This window comes from Centrocercus urophasianus, unplaced genomic scaffold (genome assembly GCF_019232065.1).
Source record: "Centrocercus urophasianus isolate 14NV4802_14NV808 unplaced genomic scaffold, USGS_Curo_1.0 seq_16, whole genome shotgun sequence".
Taxonomy (NCBI): domain Eukaryota; kingdom Metazoa; phylum Chordata; class Aves; order Galliformes; family Phasianidae; genus Centrocercus; species Centrocercus urophasianus.
Window position 1 is genome coordinate 34,133,467 of NW_024884711.1, and position 27,448 is coordinate 34,160,914.

General features: G+C 38.8%; 1 protein-coding gene and 1 long non-coding RNA gene across 3 annotated transcripts in view; one reads left to right on the plus strand and one right to left on the minus strand.

Moving 5' to 3' along the window:
* LOC122159390 overlaps positions 1 to 27,448 on the plus strand; it is a 72,396-nt gene that overhangs the window by 39,866 nt on the left and 5,082 nt on the right. The gene's annotated exons all lie outside the window — the stretch shown is intronic.
* The window catches only part of NRP1 (neuropilin 1), a 108,950-nt gene continuing 92,089 nt past the window's right edge, over positions 10,588 to 27,448 (minus strand). For both annotated transcript variants that reach the window (XM_042816915.1, XM_042816914.1), the window contains exons 13-17: positions 21,069 to 21,206; positions 17,856 to 18,127; positions 17,309 to 17,402; positions 15,509 to 15,565; positions 10,588 to 14,244 (exon numbers count right to left, since the gene is read on the minus strand). In XM_042816915.1, the coding sequence (XP_042672849.1) occupies positions 13,958 to 14,244; positions 15,509 to 15,565; positions 17,309 to 17,402; positions 17,856 to 18,127; positions 21,069 to 21,206 (848 nt within the window). In that variant the 3' untranslated portion in view covers positions 10,588 to 13,957. The remainder of the gene's footprint in view (positions 14,245 to 15,508; positions 15,566 to 17,308; positions 17,403 to 17,855; positions 18,128 to 21,068; positions 21,207 to 27,448) is intronic.

Consider the following 27,448-nt stretch of genomic DNA (forward strand, 5'->3'; position numbering starts at 1 on the left):
ACTAAGAAGCATTGAGTCAGTGGTGGCACATAGATACGAGGCTGCCGGAGCAGATCAGGGATTCGTCTTTTCCTAGGATAAACATCAAAGCGTGGTGGGCTGAATTTCCATCTGGAGGTGCCCATCTCTAGTTACAGAAGAAGACTGAATGTCTTGCTTTGACCCCGCTTTTGGATGACTGGAAAGGATGAAGACGATGTCTTCCTCTGCTGTTTTGCAGGAGGATGTAAACTCACTCCTTTCAAGTCTTCTGCTTCCAAAACTCTTTCCTTTCTTCCTCTGTCCTTGTCCTCTCCTCTTCCCCATTATAAGCCTAAGCAACTTTATAGCAAGAGGCAGAAAATGGCCAACGTTTTTGTTTCAGGAGTCAGTATTAAAATTCCTTGTATGCAGTGGAAAAAAACGAGAACTACACTTTGAGTTGCTTTTCTTTCGTTTTTTTGGTGAAAGAAAAAAAGCCTGGTGACTATGTATACTCATATATATCACTATAACATCAACCAGACTAGACCTTGGGCCATATTCAGCTCCTCTGCACTGCAGATTTCCCACTGAGGGGCAAATATCAATTATCTCTGTAATTCAGAATGAAATCATTGCTGCTTATCTGAACAAGTCCAGTAGCCATCTGAAATGATAACTTGGCTCGTGTTTGCAGGATAGTGGATTTTAGTAGTCTGCTTTGTGCTTGCATGGCTGTGCCACTGCACTCATCTGACCGTGAACGCAACTGCCTGGCACACAAAATTTGAACATGTGAACAGTATGACACGTTAATCTTAAATGGTAGATTTGGTGTAGCTTTCATGCAAATGGCTTTCTGAACACTGCCTTTGATTGCACTGAAATGCAATGGGAGAATCACAGTAGTCATTCAGTGGGAACGGGGAATGGGAATGTCTGGTTTAAGAAGGAGAGAGAACTATATCCAATTGAATCCAGGCAGGTGGATCTGTGCCAAGCTACAATGTAATTAAAACACTGGAATTAAATCCACTTTTCTAGTAGCACCCTCTTAATTAAGAACTGAAGGCAGTAATATGACTATGTTGTGTATCTTCTTGTTAGAGCTTCAGTGTAAAGTCTTCAGAAAAGAAAGAACTGAACCTGTACATTGAATAGAAGAAAAAACTGAACTATTTGCCACAGCTAAGTGCTCTGTTTCACAGGAAAGACAATGGAATTTGTGACAGCTGGTTGTATTTCACAAGCCAGAGAAAACAATAGAAACTATTGTCCAGATGGAGATGAAGACATATTGCAGGAAACTGCGGTCACAGTCTTAATGAACAAGTTCTCTTCACTTGTATTTAATCACTGTCACATAGAAACTAGGGTCACATACTAAATATACAATGTTTAAAATGCTTCGGTAACTTTCAGTATATTAGAATTTGCATTCAAGCAGGTTCCAAAACAAGCTTTAAAAATGTTCTTGCAATGTCAAATCTACTTCAGGGGATCATTTAATCTTGAATGGTTGAAAAGATATGTTTTTATTCAGTCCACAGGGGTGGCTTGTCTTAGAGAACTAAAAATATTCATTGTCTTTGGAATATTTATTCTTAGAGTTGGTCCTGCATTTCTCTTTAGTGCTTGGAAAAAGAGTAAAGGCGTTACAATCCAATATAATGGTGTATTGGAAAGTTGAACTTGAGCTTCTAGCAGCTGCACTGGAGTTCAATTACTCCAGAGATGAGATGGAATTCAAAAAGACAAGTCTTGTCACTATCAATGGCAATCAAATGCATTTCAGAGCAATACAGTTTTGTTGTGTGTGGAATATTGAGATGATGCCAAGTCTTACAAATGCATTTTAAAGTATTATTTATTCTCCTGCACATGATGGCAGCCAGGTTCTCGGGTCAAAAATCTTAGATGGATTCTATATGTATGTTAATCAATTGCTGCTGTTCTCATTCCTTACACTGAAATTAAGAACAGAAGAGTTTCAAAAATCTGAAAAACTGCTGTATGTTCATGACCTGATTGCCAATAGCAAACAAGCCAGTAAGTTCTTTAGACTTTGGCTTACACTGAACAGTAATTTACAGCAGGAGTAGAACACTGGAACTGTTCTGGGGGAAAGGAGACGAGAAGACTTTTCTTCAACCATTTCATTTGTTCTGAGAGAAATCTGCTCTTGCAGACAGTAATTCAGAACAGCTGAATTGGACATTTAACGATTTCAATGAGTTAGGTGCCTGAGCTGAACTAGCGTCTGTCTGTATGCCGTTATGCATCATGCGATGTAACAAGGAATAAAAGTTATTTCAACTCCTTGGAGAATGAGGAGCTACTAAGTTTAGGAAATGACATAAAAACTGGCTTTATATATTTGTTAGCAACAGTAGTTATTTGAAACTTGCCATCTGGGTTTTTCTTACATTCTGAATGTACATTCTGAACTTACAGGTCCTGGTTTTCGTACAGTGACATCAACTATCATGCTGGCTTCAATATCAAAAATAGTTTCAGTACTGGGAGCTATATATAAGCTATAATGCTAAAAGCTAAAATTGTGTTCCGTGCAAACGATGATGATGTTTATTTCACGTTAGAAAGTCTCCATGAGTTACTAATGACCAGTTCTGTCAACTTCTGCAATTGGCCAACACTTCCTTGCATTCGTCCAGTTTTTCTAAAATCTTTTTATTGTAGCACGAATTACTTATCTGCTAACAGTCCTCTGAAACATTGGTATAATTTTTTCATCAGGCAACAGTGGACAGTGAATCTAAATCTTTCTCATAAAGCTCCATCTGATTTTCTGGGCTGTTTTTCTTGACTGAGGCCCACAGAACAGCGTCCATCAGCACCACTGGAAGGAAGAGCACAAGTAGTTTGATTGCTCAGTGCTTTCCTCAGTTTCAGCATGAGTTAATGGATTTTGAGATGTCAGATCGCTGCTATTTAAAGGACTTGAAAATGGTGAGCCAGTTCCCACTTCTCTATCATTTATGTATTTTGTACAATGTCTTTCAGCCATTTGATAGCATATGCACCTTAGAGATCATGGCTGCCTTGTGCGTGCATTTATATTCGCTTTAGAACTTGCATTGACCTGAGGCAATAATTATAAAAGGTATTTTTTAGAATTGTTGAAGAGAGACAAAGCAAATTCTTATCCTCATGTTCCATAGTGAATATGGAGAAAATGGGCTTGGAAGGGCTGAAAGTCATAACTCTCTGAAACTTGTAGACTCCTAAATGTATTAAAGAGCAGCATGGAAATAATTTGGATGCCTCTGTCTTTTTGGTGTAGCAAACACTGAAAAATCAGAGCAAACTTCCCGAAGATGGTGATTAACATGTCACACACTGGAGCCCATTCTGTTTGCCTATGTAAATACAAAAAGAAGGAAGACGACCTTATTTTTAAAATGTGTATTCAGACAATGCGTATTCAGATAAGAACTATGGATTTTCCTAACAGAGGTAATCAGAAAAGACCTTGGCTTATTGGTGTCAATAACATTATCTAAAATGCTCCCTAATAACACTTCTGATAGTTTCTTCCAGGTCATTTCAAGGTTCTGTCAGGTTTCATTAATAAGTTCACTAGGACTCTGGTATGAAAGGCAGTCAGATTTTGGGTCATCCCTCATGCAGACTGTCATTGACATAAGTGTGTTTTCTTGCTGAGAAAAATACTCAGGAAACCATCTAATATAATGGTTTGAAATGCATGGCAAGTTAAGAAATATAGCTGTATGTTGCAGAAGCTTGAGATTTCCTAGAGAGAGAAGAGAGCTGCACTTCAGAAATGCACGCTTTTCATTCAAGCATTCAGAAGGAGTATAAGATAATAAAACTGTAAGTAGATCAAATCTCGAAGAAGAAAAAAATAACAGCTTTGTGTAAAGTTATACATACAGATCAGAACAAAACCAAAACACTAGAAAAGGAAGTGAGAAAGTGAATAGATGACTGCGCGGGAGGCAACAGTGTAACCTGCAGCACTGTAGGAATGCAGTATAATTAGCTCATAGCAGCTGGAACAAAACCAATCTGAGATGCATATTCAAAGAAACCTATAAAAATTCAAGTTTAATTCTCAGTTCTAGATCTTGAATAAAGGCACAGTCAAACCCAAGTCTACTTAAGTATGAGGGCAGGATAAGACTTCTTCAAGGCATATTTTAATTCTGTAGGTAGTAGTGAATGACATAGTTATAAAGGTTATAAAGGAGTGGATGCTCTACTTACCTTCATACAACTTATTTGCCTCCTCTACTGAAGTTAAACCAGTGGGATTAGAGAATCCAACTGCAAACTAAACAGTTAAGTTTCCCTTCAGCTAGCACAGCACAAAGCATACCAATGCTTTAAGATGTCAAAAACAAACAAACAAACAAAAAACTATGAAAGAAATAAACCAAAGCAATTTGAATCTTTGTTCCCAGGAAAAGCAAATAAAACCAGCACCAGTTTGTTCATCACAATAAATAGTTGGGAAATTTTATCCATTTCATTTTATGCATCTAAAACATAGTTCTTCTATTATTTGAACTATAGTCCAGACTATCGTGTAGACAGGAGAAATTGACACTATGAGAGGAAAATTCACCCCCCTCTGAGGTAGATGTCTGTAGCAGTGCTTATGGCATAGGCTCTGGGTATGATGTCTCACTACCAGTGGTAGATAACTGAAGCCTTCAGAACTATCAGTCAGCTTTTAAGTGTTCAGCAATGTATAGTGGCATTCCATTCTTTTGGAGCATTGATCATAAAAATCAGCAATAGCTCTGGAAAATACAAAAAACCTGGCAGCAAAGGTGCTTGACAAAGACACTGGCTTCAGAATCATCTTTCCTCATAACAACCACATTGCAGTTTCTGTCTGAGGAGCAGGAATGTACATTTCTGCGTCTTTTTATGTTGTTTTGCACTACTGGATTCCAATTTTGTTATACCACAGGCACTTTCATCGCGTAAACATTAAATACAAATTGTTTTAGTTAAAAAAGTGTTGGATCCGTAAAGCAATAGAGAAAAATAGTTGCTGAATATTAAAAATTCTCCTTTTAGCCTGCAAAATTTGAGCTAAGAAATGAGCTACGGAAGAGAGCAACATAAAAGCAGTCTGAAAATAATTCTGCCTGTAGAGGTGCTCTTTGCATTTCTAAACGCATTGCACTTTCACAAGGAAGCCCCAAACCTGACTAAAACCTTCATGTGTTTAATAATTATGCATAGATTACTTTTAGGCAAATTCTATATTCCGGTGCTTCTGGAGCTGCTTTGCCTTCTGCTGCTTCTTAAGAGAGGTGGTACTGTGCTTTCTGTACGTAATACACAGACAAAATGTTACTGGTTAAAAGGTATGTATTGGTAATCACCAACAGCTCCAAAGAAAGATAGTAGTAAAGCTGAAAGCTTTGTCACCCTTGGTATATAACATATTTATATATACCTTATATATATAATATAAGTAACTTTAGCCAGTATGTACTGAGACGAAACCACAAAGGTTAGACTTATGCTGAGCTGTGCCTTATACCTGAAACTCAGAAGAAATAGCAGTCTGTATTAAAGTTCACAATCTATGTGAAATGAGACTTGATTAAAATAATACAAGTTGTTAGCTCTGAGATGGTTCTTTATATGGAAAGAACAAAACTCACTGCACATAACTGTGCAGTATAAGAAGTACTGAAATCTTCTCGTGCATTTAAAGCAGTGCTTATCATTGTAATAAAACACATGGTTCAGTTATAATGTGGGGTCAGTAATGCAAGGAGCAAGAAGAATAGCGTTAAATTAAAGAAAATGAGAGATCTGACTGACTATCAGTTTAGCACTATTACTCATGATGAGAACTAAAATGAAGTTCATGACCTCATCTACTCTGCCTCTACTCTCTGCTCCTTCATGTCCTTCATCGGAAGGCACTTCCTCAAGGAGATCCATAAATCCAGAGTTTTTTTCATTGAAATGACACACACTTAGAATCTAAGTGTTCTATCATCATACCTCTATAAACAGAAAAAGAAAAGCTGGTACTCTGAAACAAGTTACTGCATGTCTTCCTTGACAGGTAGACATCCTCTTAAACTAGGTGGTGACACCTTGACAACATTTCTTCAGTCAGGCTATCTAGTGCTGTGTGCACTTACATTATTACATACAGTATATAACAAAGAAGAACCAAATAATCCTCATAGAGTAAATAACCTGCATAATACCCATGGTGGTTAGCTGGTACCAGTTTTTTTTCAGCCTGGAGAGTAAGCTGATCTTTTCCAGAAAGCAGCTGCAACTTAAATTTCCATAAGCAAGATAGGATTAGATATTACAGATAAGATACTAGATAACAGGATCTTTGGTAAGATATGATATTGAAAAGTCCATAATTTGCAATAATAGCTACTAAGAGCTATAAACTAATTGTAGATAATGGCCTACAATTCAGTGGCAATAATTCAGCACTTTATCAAGTTATATGGATTTAAGACCATTTTATGACCTAGGTATGCATGAAGAAAAGGGAATAGATTGTGAAAGTCTTGTTAACAGTAGCAAAGATGGTCTTTGTTGTCTACCTATAATGGCACTGGAATAGTCTAGATTTCAAGTGAACTTTCAATGACCTCCTGTTGCAAACAGGATAGTGATGCAAAACAATTAGCAGGCCCTGAAGAGCTCAGGCGGTAGAACAGCATTAGATGAGCAAATGGGAACTCTGGTCCCACGTGGGGCTTCCTATGCTGAAAAACAGAACCTGGGCTGCACTGCACCATGCAAGGCAGAGAGCCTGAGGAACATGGCTTATTTGACAAGTACTGTCTTAATAAAAAGAAAGGCTAAAGAAATGAAAAAGGAAGACGATATGACACACAACAAATATTTTAAATAAATTTGAGTATGTGGGCAATGTGTGCAAAGTGGTATTTTTCCTGCATGCAGCCATTTGAAGAACATGCAAGGGAATTGGTGTTAAGGGCCAGAAACTTTTCACACAAAGGGCGGTGGTGAGCAGCTTCTCCTTGTCTCAGTCTCAGTGCTGCAGGACATGAATTAGTCAGCATGAGCTCTAGATTGAACTGAATGGTTGAAAACTGATTGTGAGACACTAGGAGATCTTATAACAAGAAGGTCATCTCTGACCTTCTCTTAGCACTAAGTATTTTTCTGTTTTTTACCATTTCGCCAGTCATACTTGGAGTAAATCAATATCTTCATATCCTGCCTACCTTGGTACTCCTTTGCTCCCATGGCTCAGCAGTATTATTAAACCTTTTCAAGTGTTACAGGATAGTTTCCAGCTCTGGAAGCTGCCTCCTTACTGCTTCCCTGCCCTCTCAAAGATCACCTCCAATCAGTCTGATGCCTTTGCTTTTCATTCCACAAAAATATATTTCAAAATAAATTTAACTTCTCTACTTATTCAAAAGGATCTTCCAGTCTCATAGATAGAAAGGGCTCAGCTATGTCTTCATTTCTTCTCAGTTTTTTATTCCTCGCTAATAGAGCTGTGGGAAACACAGTCATATTAGAAGGTTAAAAGGAGAGAAAGATAAAACACTGGGGTTTAGTTAGCAATCTCAAAAGGCAGAGGGAGAGTGACCCGCTCTATTATGCTAACAGTTATGAAGCTGGAAAGTAAATATTAAGCAGAAAGATTGACATCAATATTTAATTAATGGATTAGTACAAATATATCAGTCCTGATCTAGTAAACAGTGAAGCTTCTTGCAAGGTAGATTACTTTATTAAAGACATCTTGTCTGGGCCCCTGACATGGAGAGCACAGCCCTGGTAGAGATGTGGAAAGGAGGACTGAGGCCAGGTAGAGTCTTCTCCTTTCTTCTGACACAGAGTGTGCTTAGCATTGAGCAGAGCTATTTCATGCTATGCATGTCTTAGAAACACATTTGGGAGGAAAGCAATAAATGCACTTAAAAATACATGTTAAGAAAAAATATATTGCCAGAGCAGTTTATTTATGGAGCAAATGGAATGAAGCAACTTGAGAAAAGAGAGCAAAGGTGCTCAGATGAAAATGATGTGTGAAGAACGTGCATCGTATTGTCCTGAGATGCAAACAGAGTCTCCAAAGACACATCTGTACCCATTTTGCCTCTTTGAGTGTGTAAGTTCACCATTTAAGTTCAGCTAAGGATGTGTTGGTTCCATTCCCTTCCTCTGTGCATGAGGTGACAGGTGCATGGTGCATGGTGCGTGGTGACTGCTTGAGAGATTTCTGTGAAGCAGATGGTTTTTTGAGAATTATGTTGTTGTTTTTGTTTTGTTTGCTTGTTTTTCAAGGGGAAACCAGAGGAGTTGTGGACCAAACACAGGAGCTTTTTGATAATTCCCTTTGCAACTCCTATCACCTGAAGTATTTATTCCCTCAGGCAAGACCTTCATCCTCCAGCCTCTTGTCATTAAATCCTTCAGTCTGCATTATGACAACACTTGCAAACCTCCTCCTTGCTTTCTCCCCATGAGAGCACTACCTGATCTGTCTCTCTGACTTCAGTAAGGAGTAATTCCTATTTCAATAGGATTCATCTCACTCATGATGGAAGTGCAGCTGTCTGTAGCCAAGAACAGTGTTGCTGCACAGCGATGCTGTACAGTGATAGAGACATGAATTAAATGTTTGAGATGAATAAAAACAATGTAAATTTAAATAGGAGAATATGATTATTGAAGGTGAAATTAGGTTTGAACACATGATAACAATCCATTCATCCATGAAAAATGCCAGAAGATTTTTTAATGAGATTTTCAGCCATAGACACTGGGGCACAATCAGTCCTTGGGTGATAAGATTAGAGTTTGATTGTGTGTTACTGTGAGAATAGAAGTGTATATAGGGAACTGACCTACTGTAGAAAAGCAATTAAGATCTACAGAGAGACTAATGGGCAAATAAAACAACAGTACAAAGTATCCCATGGCAAAAAAATTAAGATACACTCTGTTATAAATAACAAACACTTGTAGATAAAATTGTGGTTATGGGTGATTTGATGCATAAAATGGTTGAAAAAAAGAAATTGAAGCTCTAATAAATTAATGTTGCTTGAACCAATTTGCTGTTAGGCATAATGCACTGCAAAGGATAGGATAATTAAGGAATGGGAAGGGAATTACTTCTGGGTTCAAACATCCGCCACACAAGCAAATTTACCAGTGATCTGAAAATCAAGAGCAATTTTACCATTTGCCTTTGCAAAAGCAAATAAGGAGATGTGTATTAGAAATACACTGATTGCACGTAAGACAAAACATACGGGAATCAAGTTTAGAACTATCATAGTAGTTTTGGAGGACTGAGGGTCAGGAGTTGCTTCTGCAGGAGTGGGAGCTCTGGACCCGCAGGCAGGTCTGTATGGACAGGCCCTGCTGATGGATGCCAGCAGGCCCTTCCCAGCCATGTGCCAACCAGGCCCCCCTGCCTCTCCTGTGCATCTGCTGTGTAACTACTTTCTGTCCTGTTGAAAGGGAAGGAGAAGAGAGTGGGTTCAGGACTCAGCTGCACGGCTGCTGGTTTAGGACTGGTATGTTTAATTGGTAAAATTAGAAGTGTTTACTTGTTTCTACCCACCTAAGGTTCTTTTTGCAGTCAGTGACTTCAGGGTCTACTGGAGCCTCAGTTAGGTGCTCCTGGCTTTATTTTTCTTCAGCTGACCCATCTGTTTTTCCAGCCTGCTCATCATTTTCTTTCAGGTTTACAAGTTATGTTCTGAAATGTAAGCTTCAGTTCTGCACAGGTGGGTTTGAATACCAGAACTCGCTGTGCTATTTCTGTTTTTCCTTTATGAATCCTGTTCAGTGTGGAAAACAGAAGGTTTAGTGCTAGGTAAGTATTAGCTTCTAGACTAATCCATCTCCCCTAAGAAAGTGAATTTTTAACTTGAAATACTTATCTCAGCCTCTTGATGGATTCACTTTATAGATTCATTTTTTCACTAATTAATTTAAGTGCCATTTATATTCCCTCAAGATGCCCTGTGGCTGAGTATCAGAGAAACAGGAAGTGATGAAGTATATTCCTATGGAATTTGGATTTAGTGATTATATGGACAATAACTCTCACAGCTATGCTTTCAGCAACCTCCACTGTGACCACGAAACATGGCTTTGCTCAGAAACTTTGCTGTAGCTCCCATCTATTTTAAATAGGCATCCAAAATGCTGCTCTCCCAAGGAAGATTTTGTGCTTTCTTTTTAAATGCCACAATCATCAAAAACACAGTAGTAAGTACACTGTTTTTCCCAGGAACAGCAAAGAAGATAAAGTAAACCATGTGTCTATGAGCACTCAACCTAGCGACACAGTGGCAGTATATGCATTGTTTCTGTGTGCACATAAAGGAAGGATTTGACAAACTTTAATTTGCAGAGTGGTCAGCATTAAAACCACGTTGTTAAAACCATCCTAAACAGTGAGCTCTCGGGTTAACTTCAGGAAGCTCCTAGAGCCAGCAAGATATATCCTAACTTTTATTCTAACTAATTGCCTTGAAACATATTTAACTATGATTAAAATGTGGTTGTTGCAAGATTCTAAAGAAAAACAGACATTTAATAAAACAAATGCATTTGGTATAATAAAATACATCAGGTAGGGGATATTTTATGAAAATGTTTAATTCAACTGTTTCTTTGGAATGTAGTAGTCATAGTTTGGAAATTTAAGTTACAGTTCAGTTCTATGTGATTCTTTTTATGCTACTCAGTGTCTGAGAATACAAATGTCATTTAAAGTTAAGGCTTTGCTGTTAATTTTGAAACAACAATTTACAAGTGTCATATTGTCATAGAAAATAAAAATTTCTGTAAAAAAAATTTGCACAAAGTTTTATGATGGTACAAAACATGAAGCAATAATATACCAGTAAAATGAAATCATTTTACTACAGAAGATTTTTATAGTTTTTCAATAAAGAAAAAAATATGTTATTTTACACTTTAAAAATTATGAAACAATCTAAAACAATATAAACTGAACATTTTGTAACACTGCCTTTACAAATTAATAACTTTATAAACATATATTTTTTTAAATATATTTATCAGTGCAAGATACTTTTCAATGTAAAGTTGCAGTATCATTTTTCCTTTTTTGAAGGGCAACTTTCATTCTATTACCTTCAGAGAAATCAAATCTTCAGTGCTAGATCCTCATTATCATAGTAAAGTCTGAAGACTACAAAGGAGATAACATTCTTTTTTATGTTTACCATCCTCAGTACATTAAAAGAGCAAAGGAAAAAACACCACACAAACAACCGTCAGCTTTACTGTTCAAACGGACTGAGACCAAGAGCCGGTCCAGAATCTACTGAAATCTGTGGGAACATTTCAGGAAGTTTTGGGCCTGGGCTCCCCGGTGGGATTTTCTCCTCAAGGCAATATATAAACGTAACTCTCGGTCATAGTGGATGTGTTTTGAGACAAGGAGAGCAGATTCTAATACAACACAACCGAATAACATGGCGGCGTCCTGAAAATAAAATCCAGAAAAATCCTTCTTTTCTTTGGGTTAATTAACTAGCTGCTGCAATACAATGATGGTCAGCTTACACTGGTGGATGTAAATGAAAATTCTGCCTCTGTTCAAGTGAGCTTGCCTCTTGGGCCGCTTCATGGTCTAAATTTTGGGCTTAACTTTGAAGTCATGGGTGTTCTGCCTCACCTTCTGGAGGGGCTGAGGCCTAGAGCCTGGGGAGGTAACCCTTCCACTTCAGGCAAAGGTGTGATGACCTGTAGTGCGTGTTTCAGTATTTGCTACAGCCGCTGCTTTCAGGAGTCCTTTGAAGTAGCAACCATCTACTGCTTTTTTTACTGAGTCTTCCTCTAAAATATTTTCAGCTACGTAACTCATATTTTTTACCTTCAGCCTCCCTCTTTTTCAATTTCTAAGTTGGTAGATTTTCTGTTTTGTGATTAGTTTCTGTTTTGTGATTAGTATTGGTTACATGATATGCTTTAAAACGTTTAACTGATAAACAAGGGTGGATTTTGTTGCAGTTCAGGGCTGAATTATTCCTTTCATAGTCCTAATCCTGGGCAGGATATTTCAATGCTTACCTACAAAACCAATTGCAGAAAAGACTAACTCCAGAAATCACAGTCTCTTGCCTGGCTCCACAGAAGGAACCCAGTGAGGAAGAACAGTTGTTCAGCTCTTTCCAGAACAGTCCTTTCCCCAGGTCTGCATGGGTTGAAGCCCCCCAGCTCTGACTGTGCTGCATCTTGATCATTGCAGAGAGCTCCTCTGAGCACAGCATCATTTTATTTCTTTTTACCTTCTCAGACCAGCTGTATGAACTGCTGGATGTTATTTTTTCAATAATACTTGTCCTGAAATATTAAAAATCGCCACATAATTGTAGCGTATGTTGTCCTGACAGCTTACATTAGCTTTGCTCACCAAATCTATTGCTATCTGCACTTCTAGTCAAACAGAAACCTCGTGGTAGGAAATGCCAGTGGGATATAACAGAACAGCAAGGACATCTCCCGCATACACTACAGGATTTTATTCTGCCCTCAGAACTCATGTGCAGGCCCAATTAGCACTGATTAGCATGAAAATGAAGGTTTACTGAGAGAACTCTGATTCAGGTAGGGACAGGAGGAGGAAAGTTTCTTATTTTATAGGCAATATTTTCAGCTTGGAATTCATTTCCCTAGTGTAATTAACAGGCAAGTCGTTTAGGATAAAATACGTTTCATGACTTCAGGAAAAAAGATACTGTCACTTTATGCCGCTAAGAAGAAATCCAAAGTTCGACTTTGGAGGGTAAAGTTAAGAATTTTCCCTTATTTTTTAACACAAACCCTAATAAAATCTTTTGCCATTACCAGCAAGTTAAAGCTGCAGTTTTCTTTCCTTGGCAATGGCAAATGTTTATGCAATCTACTCAGAGAGAGAAAGAGAGAGAACAAGAAGAGAAAGGTAGAGAGATTTTACATTTGAAAATACATTCTATATGAAAGAACAATAAAAGGGGATATTGCAGCTTTATACAAAAGGGTCAAGAGACATGAAGTTGAAATACAGAAAGCAGAACAATCAAGCCAGATGGTCAAATCTGATTAGCCCTTGCCTTGCCGAGGCTGCTCTCTTACACTAAAATATACTTTTCTTTTATTCAGTGAGCCATCAGAATATGATTAAAGACAAGGGCATAATTGGAGAGAATCAGAGCTGCAGTCAGTGTTAACACAATGAGAAGCAGTACAAACAAAAAGGCACTTGAGAGGACATACACTAGCCAGTGCCAAGGACTTTTCTGTTTAGATTTTAGGCAGTATACTCGGTTACCAGTTGTGTCTGATGATGGCACATACTCTTTTATGGAGTCACAAGCACAAAATTTAGTACAACACTGAAAAACATCAATAAAATTTGACTGTATTGCTTTGTAAACAGAGCTGACACACTATATTGGTACTGATGCAGCAGTACTTTCAAAAACATCCTAACCCTTCTTTGCCTATGCACAACACGAGCAATTATACACAAATACAGGTGCAGGAGTCCACTAAATTGCTGTTACGTCAATAATTTCTGGGCACTGAGCTACAGACAGCATGTCCATCCGAAGGACCCCACTGAATACACTTTGTGACAGCATCTTGGATTTTGCACAGTAAAAAGAAAATTACCCATTAACAGAAAACAAAAGAGAGGGAGAGAAAGAAAGACAGAATGAACTAGAAGTCAATCATACTTGGTCTCAACACCAGCATTTGATTATTTCAAATAAAACCAACAGAAAAAGCAGACTGTACATGATTCAGATTGTTAACACAGATTGTTGTCCATGTTTATCGGTTACACACTTGCTGAAGCTCCTGAGAAAAGCTTGGCTCAGTGTCATCAATGCACTTTACAGCCTGTACAGTAAAAGATGATCAACAGTTCCCCAGCACGACCGAGCTATGTCCTTCCATCCCGATTCTCTGAAACTTCTCAAGTTGCTTTATACCTTCATGCTTCCGAGTAAGAATTCTGTGTGTTTAGTTTATCTTTCTTCAGTTTTACACCATCGACCAGCTCAAAATTGTAATTCTCCAGTGCAGACAAGTTCCTCTCTGACATCCCATTGTGCCAACAGGCACAGTAAAGAACAACTCCACAGATGGCTCCTAAAAGCACACCAAGTGCACTCATGGCTATGATGGTAATAAGGATTGGGTCTAGCGTCTTCAGGACATTGCCTGGTTTCCTGGAGATGTCATCGTACTCCTCATCTGTATGGTATGAAGGAGTGAACCCTGAAATAGAGTAAGAGTTGCAAAATGTTCAGAATTGATTCCAGTTAGATCTTTGTTTGATGAGCTGGAAATTTGAAGAAAGGATATCAAGCTTTTGGCATAAATTGCTATGAAGTTTGAAAACCTAGCTTCTTACAAGTAGTCACAAATAACTGAAAACTATAATGGGGCTTAAATAGTTGCTAGTTTCTTCATGCTGCTCTCCAGTAATTAAATCTGTTGCGTGGTAGCAAGAGTCTGATTCTGCCTTGACTTATGTGGGAGTCTCAAGAATGAATAACCAGACCTTTTGGTTATATTTTGCTTGTCTGCAGTATTTATCTCCAAAATGTTAAATATTACACAGCTCAGTGTGAATGTTTATAGTCTTAGACATCAATCAGGAATCATCAGCCAGTTTGATTCTGTCTCTACTTCACTGGCTTCAGGAATGAACCTAGAGATGGGGATAGTGACAGAACTGACACAGGAGAGCACTCTGCCTCCTTATGTCAAATACTCACTGAATATCACAATGCTTTCCCTAAATTCAATTTATTAAGGAGATATGCTAAGCTTATAAAACTTGCTAATTGTTGTAAGAAAAGCAAAGGAGTATTTCTGGATGAACTCCTCTTTCACTAAACCCAATGATCATCTTGTTGACTGTAACAAAAAAAAAAAAGAAGCTCTTTGCTTGAAAAACGCGAATGTATTTTATTACTAGGACAATATGACAATTATGATCCATTTAATGATCCATTTACAGCTATCATCATTGAAAATGATAACGCTTTGGTAGACTGGTTATAAAATGATATTTTCTGCAAGGTCTGAGAAATGATTAGCCTGAAGAGTTTTGAGCCTAATTACCTAGACACTGCATGAGACATAAAATACAGTGATAGCTTTTTCTTCATCTGTGGGTATGCCCTCTGGATAAAAAAATATTAGGGATCTATAGTGTGTGTGTGCATAAATATAAATAACAATGTAATAAATATAAATATACAATGTAACAAATATATGTAAACAAAATTTGAATTTCTAAAATATTTATATATGACAGAAAATCCATAAGATTATAAGGCATAGAAGAATAAAACTGTGAAATCCTTAGTATAAATGTAAGCCTTCTAATTATCTGCTCTAGAAAAACAACAACAAAACTTAGTGCCATATGCAATTAAGAGAACCAATCCATAAATAAGGAAATAGAATATACAAATTCATGTGAAAATACACAGTGTAATTCATTTCCTTGTAACAATAGCATAATTTTTACCTGTTTGATTACTTTCTTGGTCTTCATCATCTATTTCATTCTCCTCATCAGTTGATTCTAATGAAGCAAAGAGAATTGACATTGATTATTAGGGTTACAAACACTGATTGACTATCATGCTGGCAATAATGGTATAGCAGATTTTTCTGTGTCAGAGCATCATTATGTCAGCTTGACAGAACTGTTCATTATGACGGGCTCTGAAAATTAATGGAGAAAAAAGAAAGATTTAAAAACTTCTCTCCACCCAATCTTGGCACAGTTTTAGAGTTATCAGCAGGGGTTTTCCATGCCTACAAAAGAGAAATCAGTATGATAAATTAGCATCTCATTCATTGTATTTACAATTTTGGAGCCCAATTCCACAACACTTCATCAGTGAAGGCACATTTAATCACAAGAACTGCAGCGAGACCATTTGTGTTTGGACTGCTGAATGAGCTTTAGCTCACACAAGCCAAAATTTCTGCTCACCATTCGGTTTGTATATCTGAAAGGAGGAAATATACAAATGCCAATTAGAGTTTTACTGTTGGGGGTTGAATTTTTTTTCCTCCTTTCCTGGTGGACAGTTAACCTGATTATTATTATTATTATTATTTTGGTTGGGATGATATAAATAGAAACTCCATTTGTCTTTTTTTCTTGCTTGAGATTTCAGTTCATATATCTGAAATGAGGAGGTAGGAAATAATTTACTTGCCTCTTTCATTTCAGTCAAATCAGTGCCATCACTGTGGTCCCAGCATCTTGCTTGGCACTGAAATCACTGCAGGAGGACCAAGCAGTGTGCTCTGACTTTCTTTCCTGGTAACATTTACTTGTTCTGCAGGATGAATCGAGGAGACGGACTGCACAATGAAGAGACTGTGCAGCCTTATTCAGCTATGAAATTACCATGTAGTTGAAGCCCGTCATATTATCCTCAAATGGCTGTTAGCCACAAAGGGTGAGAACAACCTCTATCTTTGTTCTCCAATGTGCTGCCAACTCAAGTGGTGTAAGTTTACATTTCTGATGCTGAAGGTTCTCTGCTCTATTTTCTCTCTTATATAAGTCATAGCTCAATCTCCATCATGAAGGACAGGATTTAGTTGCTTGTGTTTATCTGGAGTGCTGCTGCCAAATTACACGCAGTATGCAATGCACATATGATTGGCTGAGAATGGAATAACTCCAGACTGGCCAGAAACAAAATGACTGAAATAGTGGCTCAAGAACAGCCTGGCTCAGAGGCAAAACAGACCATGATCCAGTACTACTCAGTGACACGCTTCTGGGAGCTGATGACCACGGTAAATGAGTAATAGGAAACTCTGTGCTGCAGGGCAGCAAAGGACAGAGCAGAGGCCATTGAACCACGTTTGTGTATCAAATGTAGGTTTGATGAAGTGTTTAAAAAAACCTAGGATAAGTGATCTAAAAGGAGTGAAGAATTTTGAGCATTACTTAAGGTAGGCAAACCTTAGGAAAAGCAGAAAAATGTAAAGAGTACAGCAATAAAAAATACAAGGAGAGATGTGAGGATGTAAATGCGCAGTGACCCATCAGGGGGATGCCAGTTCTGATCCGAAAGACTGTTTCACTGTAGAACTGAGGCCAGCCTACCAATTAGACTATGGACCAGACCAGGGTGTTTTCAGTGCTAAGCTTCCAATATAGCCAATAATTATGTATCCTTTTCACAAAGAAAAAAGAAACAACCAAAATCAAAAACCCACAAAATGAGCTATCTAAATAAATCCAAGTAAATAAATGTGCTGGATTAGATCTCTATACATCCATGCTATGCATACTTACTTTGGCAATCCTCTTGAGATATGTGATTGTCGATATTAATATCATCCACAGCAATTCCTCCATTTCCTTTTCCAATTTCTCCCTCTATAACCACCTGGAAAAATAATATAATTTTCCCATTGTTTTCATGTTAACACACAACTAAAGCATTCAGGAATTCTTAATTAGCTGTTAACACACATCTCCAGTTGTCACAATGCCACATGACACATACACTTTGATTGTGGCCTGTCAATCAGTGCTATGTGCCTCTGCGATCTTATATGCACAAATGTGAATTCATACAATGTCAAAACTTCCCAGAAATATTTTACATCAGCAGCAAAACTATGGCAAGGATGCAGTTTTTTTGACAGCTTAGAAATGATTTCTAGTGCATTTATTTGGCCTTCTATAACAAATTGCTTGTATCACTGTCATCTGTGATAGCATGAAATATGCCACTATTATTACTCTCACAGCAATAGCACCTCATCTGTAGGTATAATACTGTTAACATAAATCCTGCAGTGACATTTTCTGCTAAAGCATGACCAGCAAGGCTCACCTGATAGTGTTTCACGGACTTGTGCAGAAGAACGCGGCCCTCTTTCCAGCAGTTTGCCTGGTGCCCACTCAGGGTCAGCAGCTCCTGGTCATATTCGTCCGGCTTCTGGTAGCGCAACTTGATCTTCAGGGTGCCAACATGTGGGCCAGACATGTGGTACCAGAAAGTCATGCAGTGCGCAGAGTTCTGCGAGTAAATGACGGGGCTCAACAGCCGGGCAACTTTGCCTTTCTGGCTTTCGTCAGCTTGAGAGTAGATGAAGTTACCATCTCCTGCTATGACAAAGGAACTGCATTAGGGATAGTGACCAGATGTCATTTTCTTTGTTCAACTAAGAAATCTCAGCTCTGCCAGTCCCAGTCACTTGGCATTCTGCCCCAAAGTCTCACAGCTGAGGGTGAAGTTTTGAGTATGCCCCAGAGGGAGTGTATTCCTGCTGCTCAACAAGATGCCCCGTGCCAAGCGTGTGCCATGAAGCACTCAGAATTTGTTTCCTTTTGCTCAGGAAGGGGCATGTTTGCAAGGGCATGTTTGGAGTGACAGTGAGTGCTTCGTCAGTCACTGCACAGCTTCTGAGGGCTGGTCCTCATGCAGTGGGCCTGGCTGAAGTCCCCTGGGCCTACTCTACACCGATCGTGTAAAGAGCTTTTAGTGTCTTTTGAGGCTGTTCTTGAGAAGGCAGGGCTAGGATGGGAACACTGGTGGAGAATAAAATATCTTTGAGCAGCCATGGTCAGAGATGAGAAACTGAAATCTAAATGGGGTGCCTAAACTGAGCCAGAGTATTGTCATAAATGGTGCCAGAGTTAATCCCTTTGATTTTGGCAATAGCATACTGGGTTCTGTATTCTTATGAGCCACTTCCCATAAGATAATCATGGCAGAATGGGTTTATGTGTGGATTTTACATAAGAAATCTGAACACTAGATACCTTCGGTTTTGAAAATGCTTATTTGGGTAGGGAAGCATGTGGGAACATGATTAGTTTGCCAACAAAATACTAGGTGAAATACTGACTGAAGCAAAGTGCTGGTGATCTGCTGAAATAAGTATATGCTTATACCAGTGCTTTAGCTAAAGAAAAGTTAAAAAAAGAGGCAAAAGATGTTTTAGAAGGGTGAGGCTTTTTCAACAAGTGAAGAAGTACAGCATAGTAAAAGATTAACCAGAAACAAAACAAGTGGGTTAAATCTAGACGTTGGAAAGAGTGGGCCTACTAAGAGAAAAAGAGAAATATTTATTCTAACATGAAATGTGAGTATTTTACTTGGATTTTTCTGTGAGCAGTCTGAATTATCCTGGCCAATACACATGGAAGTATCTGATCTCTCAAAGAATTATCCTGGCCAACACACATGGAAGTATCTGATCTCTCAAAGAATTTTGTAGGGGAAGTTGAAGATAAATTGCCAAAAATTGGGAATTTTTTTTCCCCTATTTTAGTGCAGTAGCACCTTGTCCAGCTTTTTCAGCAGGAGTATTTGTGCTGACAGGCTTTTTCCAACTTTACTCCTCTGCAGAGGACAGCACAACACAAATGCAAATCTCTCTCATCAAAGAACGGTGATAGAGAACACCAAAGGCAGAAAAAAAGGGAAAATAATCATAGCATTAGGATGGCATCTCAGTTGGAAGACCTAACTCTGTCCAGATTTAATCATAACATGAAGAATTTGAAGTGGCGTACATAGTGTCCTGCTGTCTTAAAGCAATTGCTGTTGAAGGTCACTTCTCTGGAGTTTCTTCAGTTTTACAGAAGTACAGCAGGGAGTTGCTCACTGCAGTTTTCCCAGTATACCTTGTATACTGGTTAACAAGCACACTGAAGTGCACTTTTGTGATGGCAGTGACATTCAGATCACTTGTGGTCTGTTCACACCCACTCCACCCCTATGGCAAATGTGGCAGATGAAGGTACTCTTGTAGTTCAAGAAAAATTTTGGAAAATATTGAAAATGAGTGTAGCAAGGAGCAAAATTAGCTGCCTGGAAGACTTACTGAAGCTAGAGCTAATGGAATGAATAAGTCTTGTGCAATAGCAAAACCTGGAGGAAACAACAAAATCTCATTTGAAGAATATCATTTCTTCATCTCTTGATTGAAGACAGGTTCAGTCTCTCTATAATCCTTGGTGGCAAAGTGCAGATAGCTCTCATTTCCAGAATATTACTGTAGTACAGGGTCAGGAACTCTGTCTTCACTGTCTTAATTAGAGCTTTACTTATGTATGCCTTTTAGATTTTGTCAGTCTCTGGCTAACATAGCTTTTAACCTCCTTTCAATGTCAGATCCTGCTGAGCCATTTTACTTTACATCAATTTTTCCACCATTACAGACTTCAGCTAACTGCATTTAGTTAATTTGATGCCATTTATTTGTAAAATGCCATTTATAGTCAAAGTATTATAAGTTTTTTTTTTTCCCAGAAACTACTGTACTTGTCTTAAGATTCAATTGAAAATGTCTCAGAATTTAAAAAGTCCAATTTTGTCTAATTTCCTTGTCATTCTCATTAAGCAAAGGGGTTGCAGAAGTGGGAAGGGGTATTCATTCCTAACACATTTGATTAATCTGCACGTATGCAAAGGAGAACACTGAAGTGAGAGGCCATGCAGGTCACACAATGCACTCCCTTCTCTGTTAGCCAGCGGCATATTTATTGCCTGATTATGCAGAGCCATGAGTTAGATACTACAAACCAAACTAATCAATTTCCCAGGGTAATAATTCTGGAAAAACTGTGTGAGCGAAGGGATGGCTGCAATCTCCAACTCCCATTGGAGAATAGGAGGGTATGGAAACAAGCCGTTGTGAGAAGTTTCACTCACAACACCTTTCCATGGTGGGCAGTTTCTATAACCACAAATAGGAACAGCGTGGGGTTTGCTCATGATCATATCACTTGGTAAGTGATATTTGCAGAATGTTTGATTATTTAGATTTTTTTTCAGCCTAGATGGCAGTTATTGAAAGGATAGTCAGGAGAAGCATATATCTTCAGTTACTGACAGTGAATGATCTTCATTCCCCCCAAAAAGAGATAATTATGGACATTTGTGTCCACACATAATGGATCAGGTTGCCTAGACTTATCTTTCCCACAATACATATTTTAGGTATAACGAGACTTTTCTGGTTTTGGAAACCATGTTGGTGTTTAACAGAACAACTTCTCCTCATGTAAAATGGCTAAATCATGAACTCAAGATTACCTGTGTGGTCTTGAATTGGCCCAGTTTTGCTGGTCAGAATTGCCCACTTCAAATCCACCTGGTTGTCATGTTCCCATTGGCACAAAGTCTTGTGGGATCCCCAGCCAAAGCCACAGTTGAAGTTGTATAATGGTAGTTCTACAGGAAAAGATAGAAAAGAGGGTGGAAATGATTATAAATTGCATTATTCAGATTTTGCATTTCAAAACCAAATGCATTCATTTAACCACTAAGGGAGCCATTCCCACCTGAAAGTCTGAGAAGACAGAAGCAAGAGTAGTCCTGCTAGGAAAAAGGAGGGCTATTTCTAGTAAACAGTGTGCCTGTTTTTTGTTGCTTTATGAATCTTATTTTGTGATTTTTTTTTTTTGTTAGATTAATGTCCCCACGTTACCTGGTAACTCTGTTGAAACATCTATGACTCCAAAAGAAAACTCTGGCTCACTTATCAGATACATTCGCTGGTTGTTAATGTGCATTTGAACTGTAATGTACCATAACATTGTACAACAAACCACAATAAGATTTGGATAAAAAATAAGGAACAAAAAATAAGGAAATGTCCTGGGCAGGAAAGGATTTCTGGTGAAATGCAAAGCTCATGGCATCAGTCAGGAATAGCACTGCAGCATCTTCCAGACAAGCTGGCCCACAAGATGGCAGCATTGAAATGGACAAGTTGAGACAGAAAAGGGACAAATGTGGCTGATTGCCAAATGAACTCAAAATAAGCTTCAAAACAAGCTCCATGTAAAACAAGGGAAATCTGGTATTATGGTCAGGATGAGATCATATCTTGTTTTCAGCTTCTCTTCAATTCTGCCCAAAGGTTTAATAGATTGTAGCTTATTTTACTCACTACAACTTGGAATTTGTATGCAAAGATCATACAAACATAGCATATTCTTCACATTTCTTATTTTAATAACCAGTTTGAAATCTTTTGGTTTTTGGTTTCTACCACATTGGTATGAACTTTTACCTCACCCAGAGCAATGCCGGCTCCCAGTAGAGTAATACCCCTCCCACAGCAATGTGACCAAAACCCAAAGTCTTTTTCTCAGGCGTGACTCATGCTTTATTAAAGGAAAAAACTTAGATTTACTTTAATGAGATGCTTTGTGCAAGTATGAACTAAGAACAAAGGACTCTTTTCTCCCACCATTATCAGGTCTGGGAGAAGAATTCTGTTCTTCTACTGACTTTCCCATTACTAAAACAACAACAACAAAGAAGAAAAAAAAACACAACCAAACAAAAAACCAAACAAAATACCCAGAGAAAGAAAATGTAACTCCTAGGATAGATGCCTCTTGTTTATTGTGGGAAAATATAGAGAAATACGGGAAGTATGCTGGCACCTGCAACTGGGCAGACTTTTGAGGTGAGTCTCTTCCAGTCTGATGTGGCAAAGAGCTCCACATAAAAAAGGAGCCCAGAGAAGACTGGAAAGACTTTTGAACTCGCATCTTAGATTTTAATAGGAAGTAAACTGGAATTAGTATTATAGAGCTATTTTACGAACAGAGAGAAAACCTGTAGGTGAGTAGGTCAAGACAGAACAGATATAAAAGCAGTTCATCTATCACTTTCCTCCTTGCCCGCTGTGTCCTTGTTCAGTGAATCCTTGCTCTGAGACATGTATTTCGCTCAAGCCAAATCCAGAGGCTTCCTGCATTTCAGCCACTGTGCCCTCTCTTCTCTGCCTCCCCCCCCCCAGTGTTGTTCTGTCAGGAGAGAGGTCTGAGTGCATTGCAGCTCCTGTCCCTCTCCTCCACCTCGGCTGTGCTGCAGCATCTTTGCAATCCCTGTTCCTTGTTCCTCGCCCCCGCCTTTCATCTGCCCCATCCCAACCCAACTCCCCGGCCTCCTGCTGGCCTCTGGAGGGGTCTACCCGAAATTGTCACGGATGCGGCATCTTAACTGGGAGCAAATGAATTAAACAGATACTGTCTGTCACAGGAATTCAATGTGGAGAAAACATGTTTCCTGGCGGACCTCAGCCTTTTCTAGGAAAGAGGCAGATTGTGGCGAATAATGTCTCTTTGGGCTCAAAATGTTGAAGAAGCAGAACTCAGCCTGTGCACACATGGTACAAAAACGCAATCCATTATGTTTCTTGCTTCAGTATATGTTTTTTTTTTTTTTCCTAGACAATGGGGCCATGATCAAAGAGATCTTCCCTGAAAGGGGACATCTGAAAATCAAGGGGAGTTTTTAAAAAAAATAGAGTGACATTGAAATGAATTAAAGGGTTTTAATTTTTTGAAAAATTTCCTTTCATTGTCAAGGAAGCCTGGAGAGCCTGGAGAGAGCTATACTGCATGGTTTTGTCATCAGAGTCATGAAACAGAAATATAAAAAAGGCCTTAGAGGACCTAAAACAAAATTAATCTTATTAATCCCTAAGGATTATATCATGTGAAGCTTGTGATAACCTGTGTGGTATTCAGACCACAAGAAAGCAGAACAATGGTGGATAGATCACATCCATCTGAAGATGTAAGACAGCATAAATGAGCACATGGTGCAAATAGGTTGAAAGGACTGGGATTGTTCAACTCTGAATAAAAGTAAATAGCAGAGGACACAGAAGAAGTACGGGCAAAGAATCTAGAGAAGGAGAATTACAATATTCTGTTTTCTCAGTTTCACATCCTGAGAACTGAGATATACAGTGTAGTTCGGTACTAATCAAAGGAAAAACCTCATGTGGTGCGAACAACGCTTTCTTCCCTTGAATACTGCTAAGGGTGCTTCGAATGCTTCAAAGAGAAATGGGCACTGAAATGGATGAGGAAAATATCCAGAATTTAGTTGTTAAATCTAACATGCAGGGAGTGAGAGAAGCTGCCTTCTTCATGGTCTGAAGCAAGCTCTGAACACTGTGACTAGAATGAGAGCTTCAAAGCAGGGCTAAATTTCACAGCATCATGTAATAAAGTATTTCTTACACTTTCATTTTAAATATATAGTCCAGGAAACTGGCAAAATGCCTAAATTTGATATGCTTTGGCCATGCCTGTTCCTTGGCTTTGCGGCTTTGAAGCACTAAAATGAACTTATTTTCTATGTAGAAGTTAATGAGAACCCCTTGAAATCGAGCAGGATTTGGCCTGTAACGCGTTCTTTGTCAGCTACGTCTTGCTCGGTCCCTACTGTTTTCTCAAAAGTGATTGCGTTAATATGTTCCTTAGACATTCACAGCAATGGGACTGGAAATCAAAAGCAAGGCTTTTATTTCACAGTGCTCTCATTTTATGGGCTCCTTAAACATGCCATCTCTTACTGTCTATTCTTATGACTCTTCCAGTGCTTCTCCCAGGGACCCATAAAAAAAAAAAAACGGACCTGCTAACCAATTAATAACAGACACTTGTAACATCAGGACAGGTTCATTAGATGTATGGACAATGGGTCTAACCCAGCAAAAGACAGAATAGTTCAGTGATTCTAACAAACGTCCCAGGAGGCTGATACAGTAGCTCACAGTACGCTATAGGCAATCTGTCCGTTTCTTTGTCCTTGAACTCTAGCTTGGTAGCTCTCGGGGAAAGAAGGAAAGAAGAGGGGAGGGAAGGATGAGCAGGATGTGGTGGGCTCCCTTTGCAGCGCTGTCCTATTCCCCTGCTAAGATAATTCCCTTGCCAGCAGGTGATTGATCTTGGGGTTTGTGTACATTGAGAGGATGAAGAAAACCAGCTATTATGTAACTGCATAGCAGCAGTTCAGATGAGAATCTGAGACGGAGGTGTGACGAAATCCCATATGTCTTTTTGAAAATGTAGGGTACGTGATACTGAATTAAAACAGATTTATCCTCTCAAAGAGTAACCAACAGCTGTACTTCTTGACCACATCTTGCTCACAGCTGGAATCATTACTGCACGTGAACAAGAAAGTCATTTGAAAATCTAGTTGAGTGAGTTTCTTGCAAGTCCATTAATCTTTTGTGGCCCAAAGACTTCGACATATTTTTATAACTCCTCCAACAAAAGGCAAGAAGGAGCATGATGGCATTAAAAATGCTATGAAAATTACTTATAGGATGCTTTTGCCAAAAGGTAGATCAACACTAAAAAAGGAAACACTTCAAAGTAGTGTATTGGGTCTGATTCTTATTTGCATTTCACCTTTTTATACTATTTATATTGGCAGCTTGGAATTACCTCAAATGATAGTAAATTATAATTTAAGTGCTTTAATATCCCTTTACATCCTTTATCGATGAAAAGTCATCCTGACATAAAAGAGGTTCAGATATTTTCTACCTTTAAATGATTTTTTCGTATAGATTTTAACCTCAAGATTTCTTACATTTTTCCAAAATAGCTACTATATGTGTGAAAAACAAGATACGTTACTTCTTGAACAGTCTGCTTTACAAAGAACTGAGCTTACGCTCCAAGAGCACATTATGTAAATGAACAGCTTGCTCTGTATGTAAATAGCTAAGAGTCAAGAGTTTCTGGTGAGTCTGAGGACTGAGGTCTGAAAGGTATTTACCTTGACAGACAGGTTTGTTAAAAGCACATTTTTAAGTCTGAGAAGAAAAGTAGATCCTATTAAAAAAAAATAAATAAAAAAAAATAATCCAAAGCTTTAAACTTTTTGAGCAGTTGGAAATAATGATTCTTTTTTATTTTCTTACAATTCAGTCTCCTTGGAATGAACTGTAAAAGTCTCTTTGATGGAAAGCTTGTTTATATGTGGAGGTTTTCCAGCTATTTGCGCTTAACTGTTTCCATAGTGTATGAAAGCTGGCAGGAATAGGATAAGCTCAAGACTTTGACATAGACAAGCACGTTAGTCTGGGATAACATGATTAGGGTTGCTTGAAGGCTTGAACACAGGCAGGAAGACAGCTCAGGAGTACAGGGCCTTAGCTCATCTTGCAGAAGTACCTGTGCCACGGGAGGTACTGGTGTTGAAAGGGCTGGCAAAGGTGTTTCAAATCACCGTGGCACGAGATGCCGTGGCTGGCAGTGGCTTACATCAGCTCTCTGCCAGGAGGGCTTTCCTACGCTGAGGGGAAATTCTGGCTGCCCCTTTTTGGGATTTTTCTGGCTGGTTTTCAGTGAGGGATTACAAAACAGCTGGAAACCTTTATGTCTTGAACTGCCGATTCTGGAAACCCTATTCTTATTTATTAGCATCTGAGTGATCTCTGTCTATGATCTTTGTACTGTAGTGTCATGTGGGAGCCTGGTGTTTGGGATGTGAGCTTGTCCCTTATTGCTCGGAAGGAAACAGCTCCTACCAGCACAATGCAGGGAAGTAGCATTGGCATGCTCTGAAGGGAACCTCGTAAACTTCTTCAGTAGAGAAAAAACTTGGCTCATGGTGAAGTAAACGAAGGTGGTGCAGGAGGGAAGTAAGGAGGGAAAATGAGGACATCTTCATCTCTGGCACAGAAAGTCCCACCCAAGCCAAAGGGATTAAACACAACCTGCAACTGCAACTGGCAATGGGGAGGGGCAAGGAGAACTGTATGAGCATTTGTTTGAATGCAAGAAGACAGTAAAAAGAACTAAAAAATCCTTCATTTCAGTCAAGTAGAAGACTTAAAGCTCATTTCAGACAGAAGAATCCAAAATTTTACTCTAAGCCCACTGAAATATCCTTTCTGCCTTCACCATCCCCAAACTGTAGAATCACTAGTTGTTCCTCAGCCCTGCAGCAGTGCTGGTTGTGAGAGAGCAGCATGAAGAAGTGTTCTGTGAAGGCTCTGGTACCCCTCAATCTGCCCCACTCATACAGAAGTCAGAGTTAGGAATAGAATATGCTGACAAAGCAAACGTTATGGCCCTGGGGACAAATTTTAGGGAGAGTACAAGCGTTTGCCTTTGCAATAGTGGAATGCAGAGGCTGAGAGTGGGAACAACGTCAGAGAGAAGCCGGCTCTATCTCTTTGTCAGATCGACACCGCTGGCGCTCTGTAAGAAACTTTTCCATTATTAGTACCTTTTTTTTTCACTTGAAGCAAAAATGGTTTCTGTCATACATTTGAGGAAACAATGATAAACACGTGCCCACCCTGCTACAAATCACTTGCAAAGCTGTGCATACTTTAATGGAGGAAATGGGAGTTGTCGAAAGCTGACCTCTTTACCACTCCACCTTCACTAACGCACAGCATTTTAAGCTGGTGTTACCAGTTTTTACAGTTCAGATATTCTGACCAAATCTATTCAATCCCCTATTCCCAGTAAACTGAACAGGATATTAAAAAGATGCCATGAAGGATCTGGAAGCAGAAAAGTAAGGATTTTAAAAGCTGCTAGTTACTGTATTGATTAAGTAGAAAGGACGTGCTGCCAGTGACAACTTGTTCCTCTCTTTTCAAGCTCATGGTAGTAGTTTATGTAACCCTATTTTGA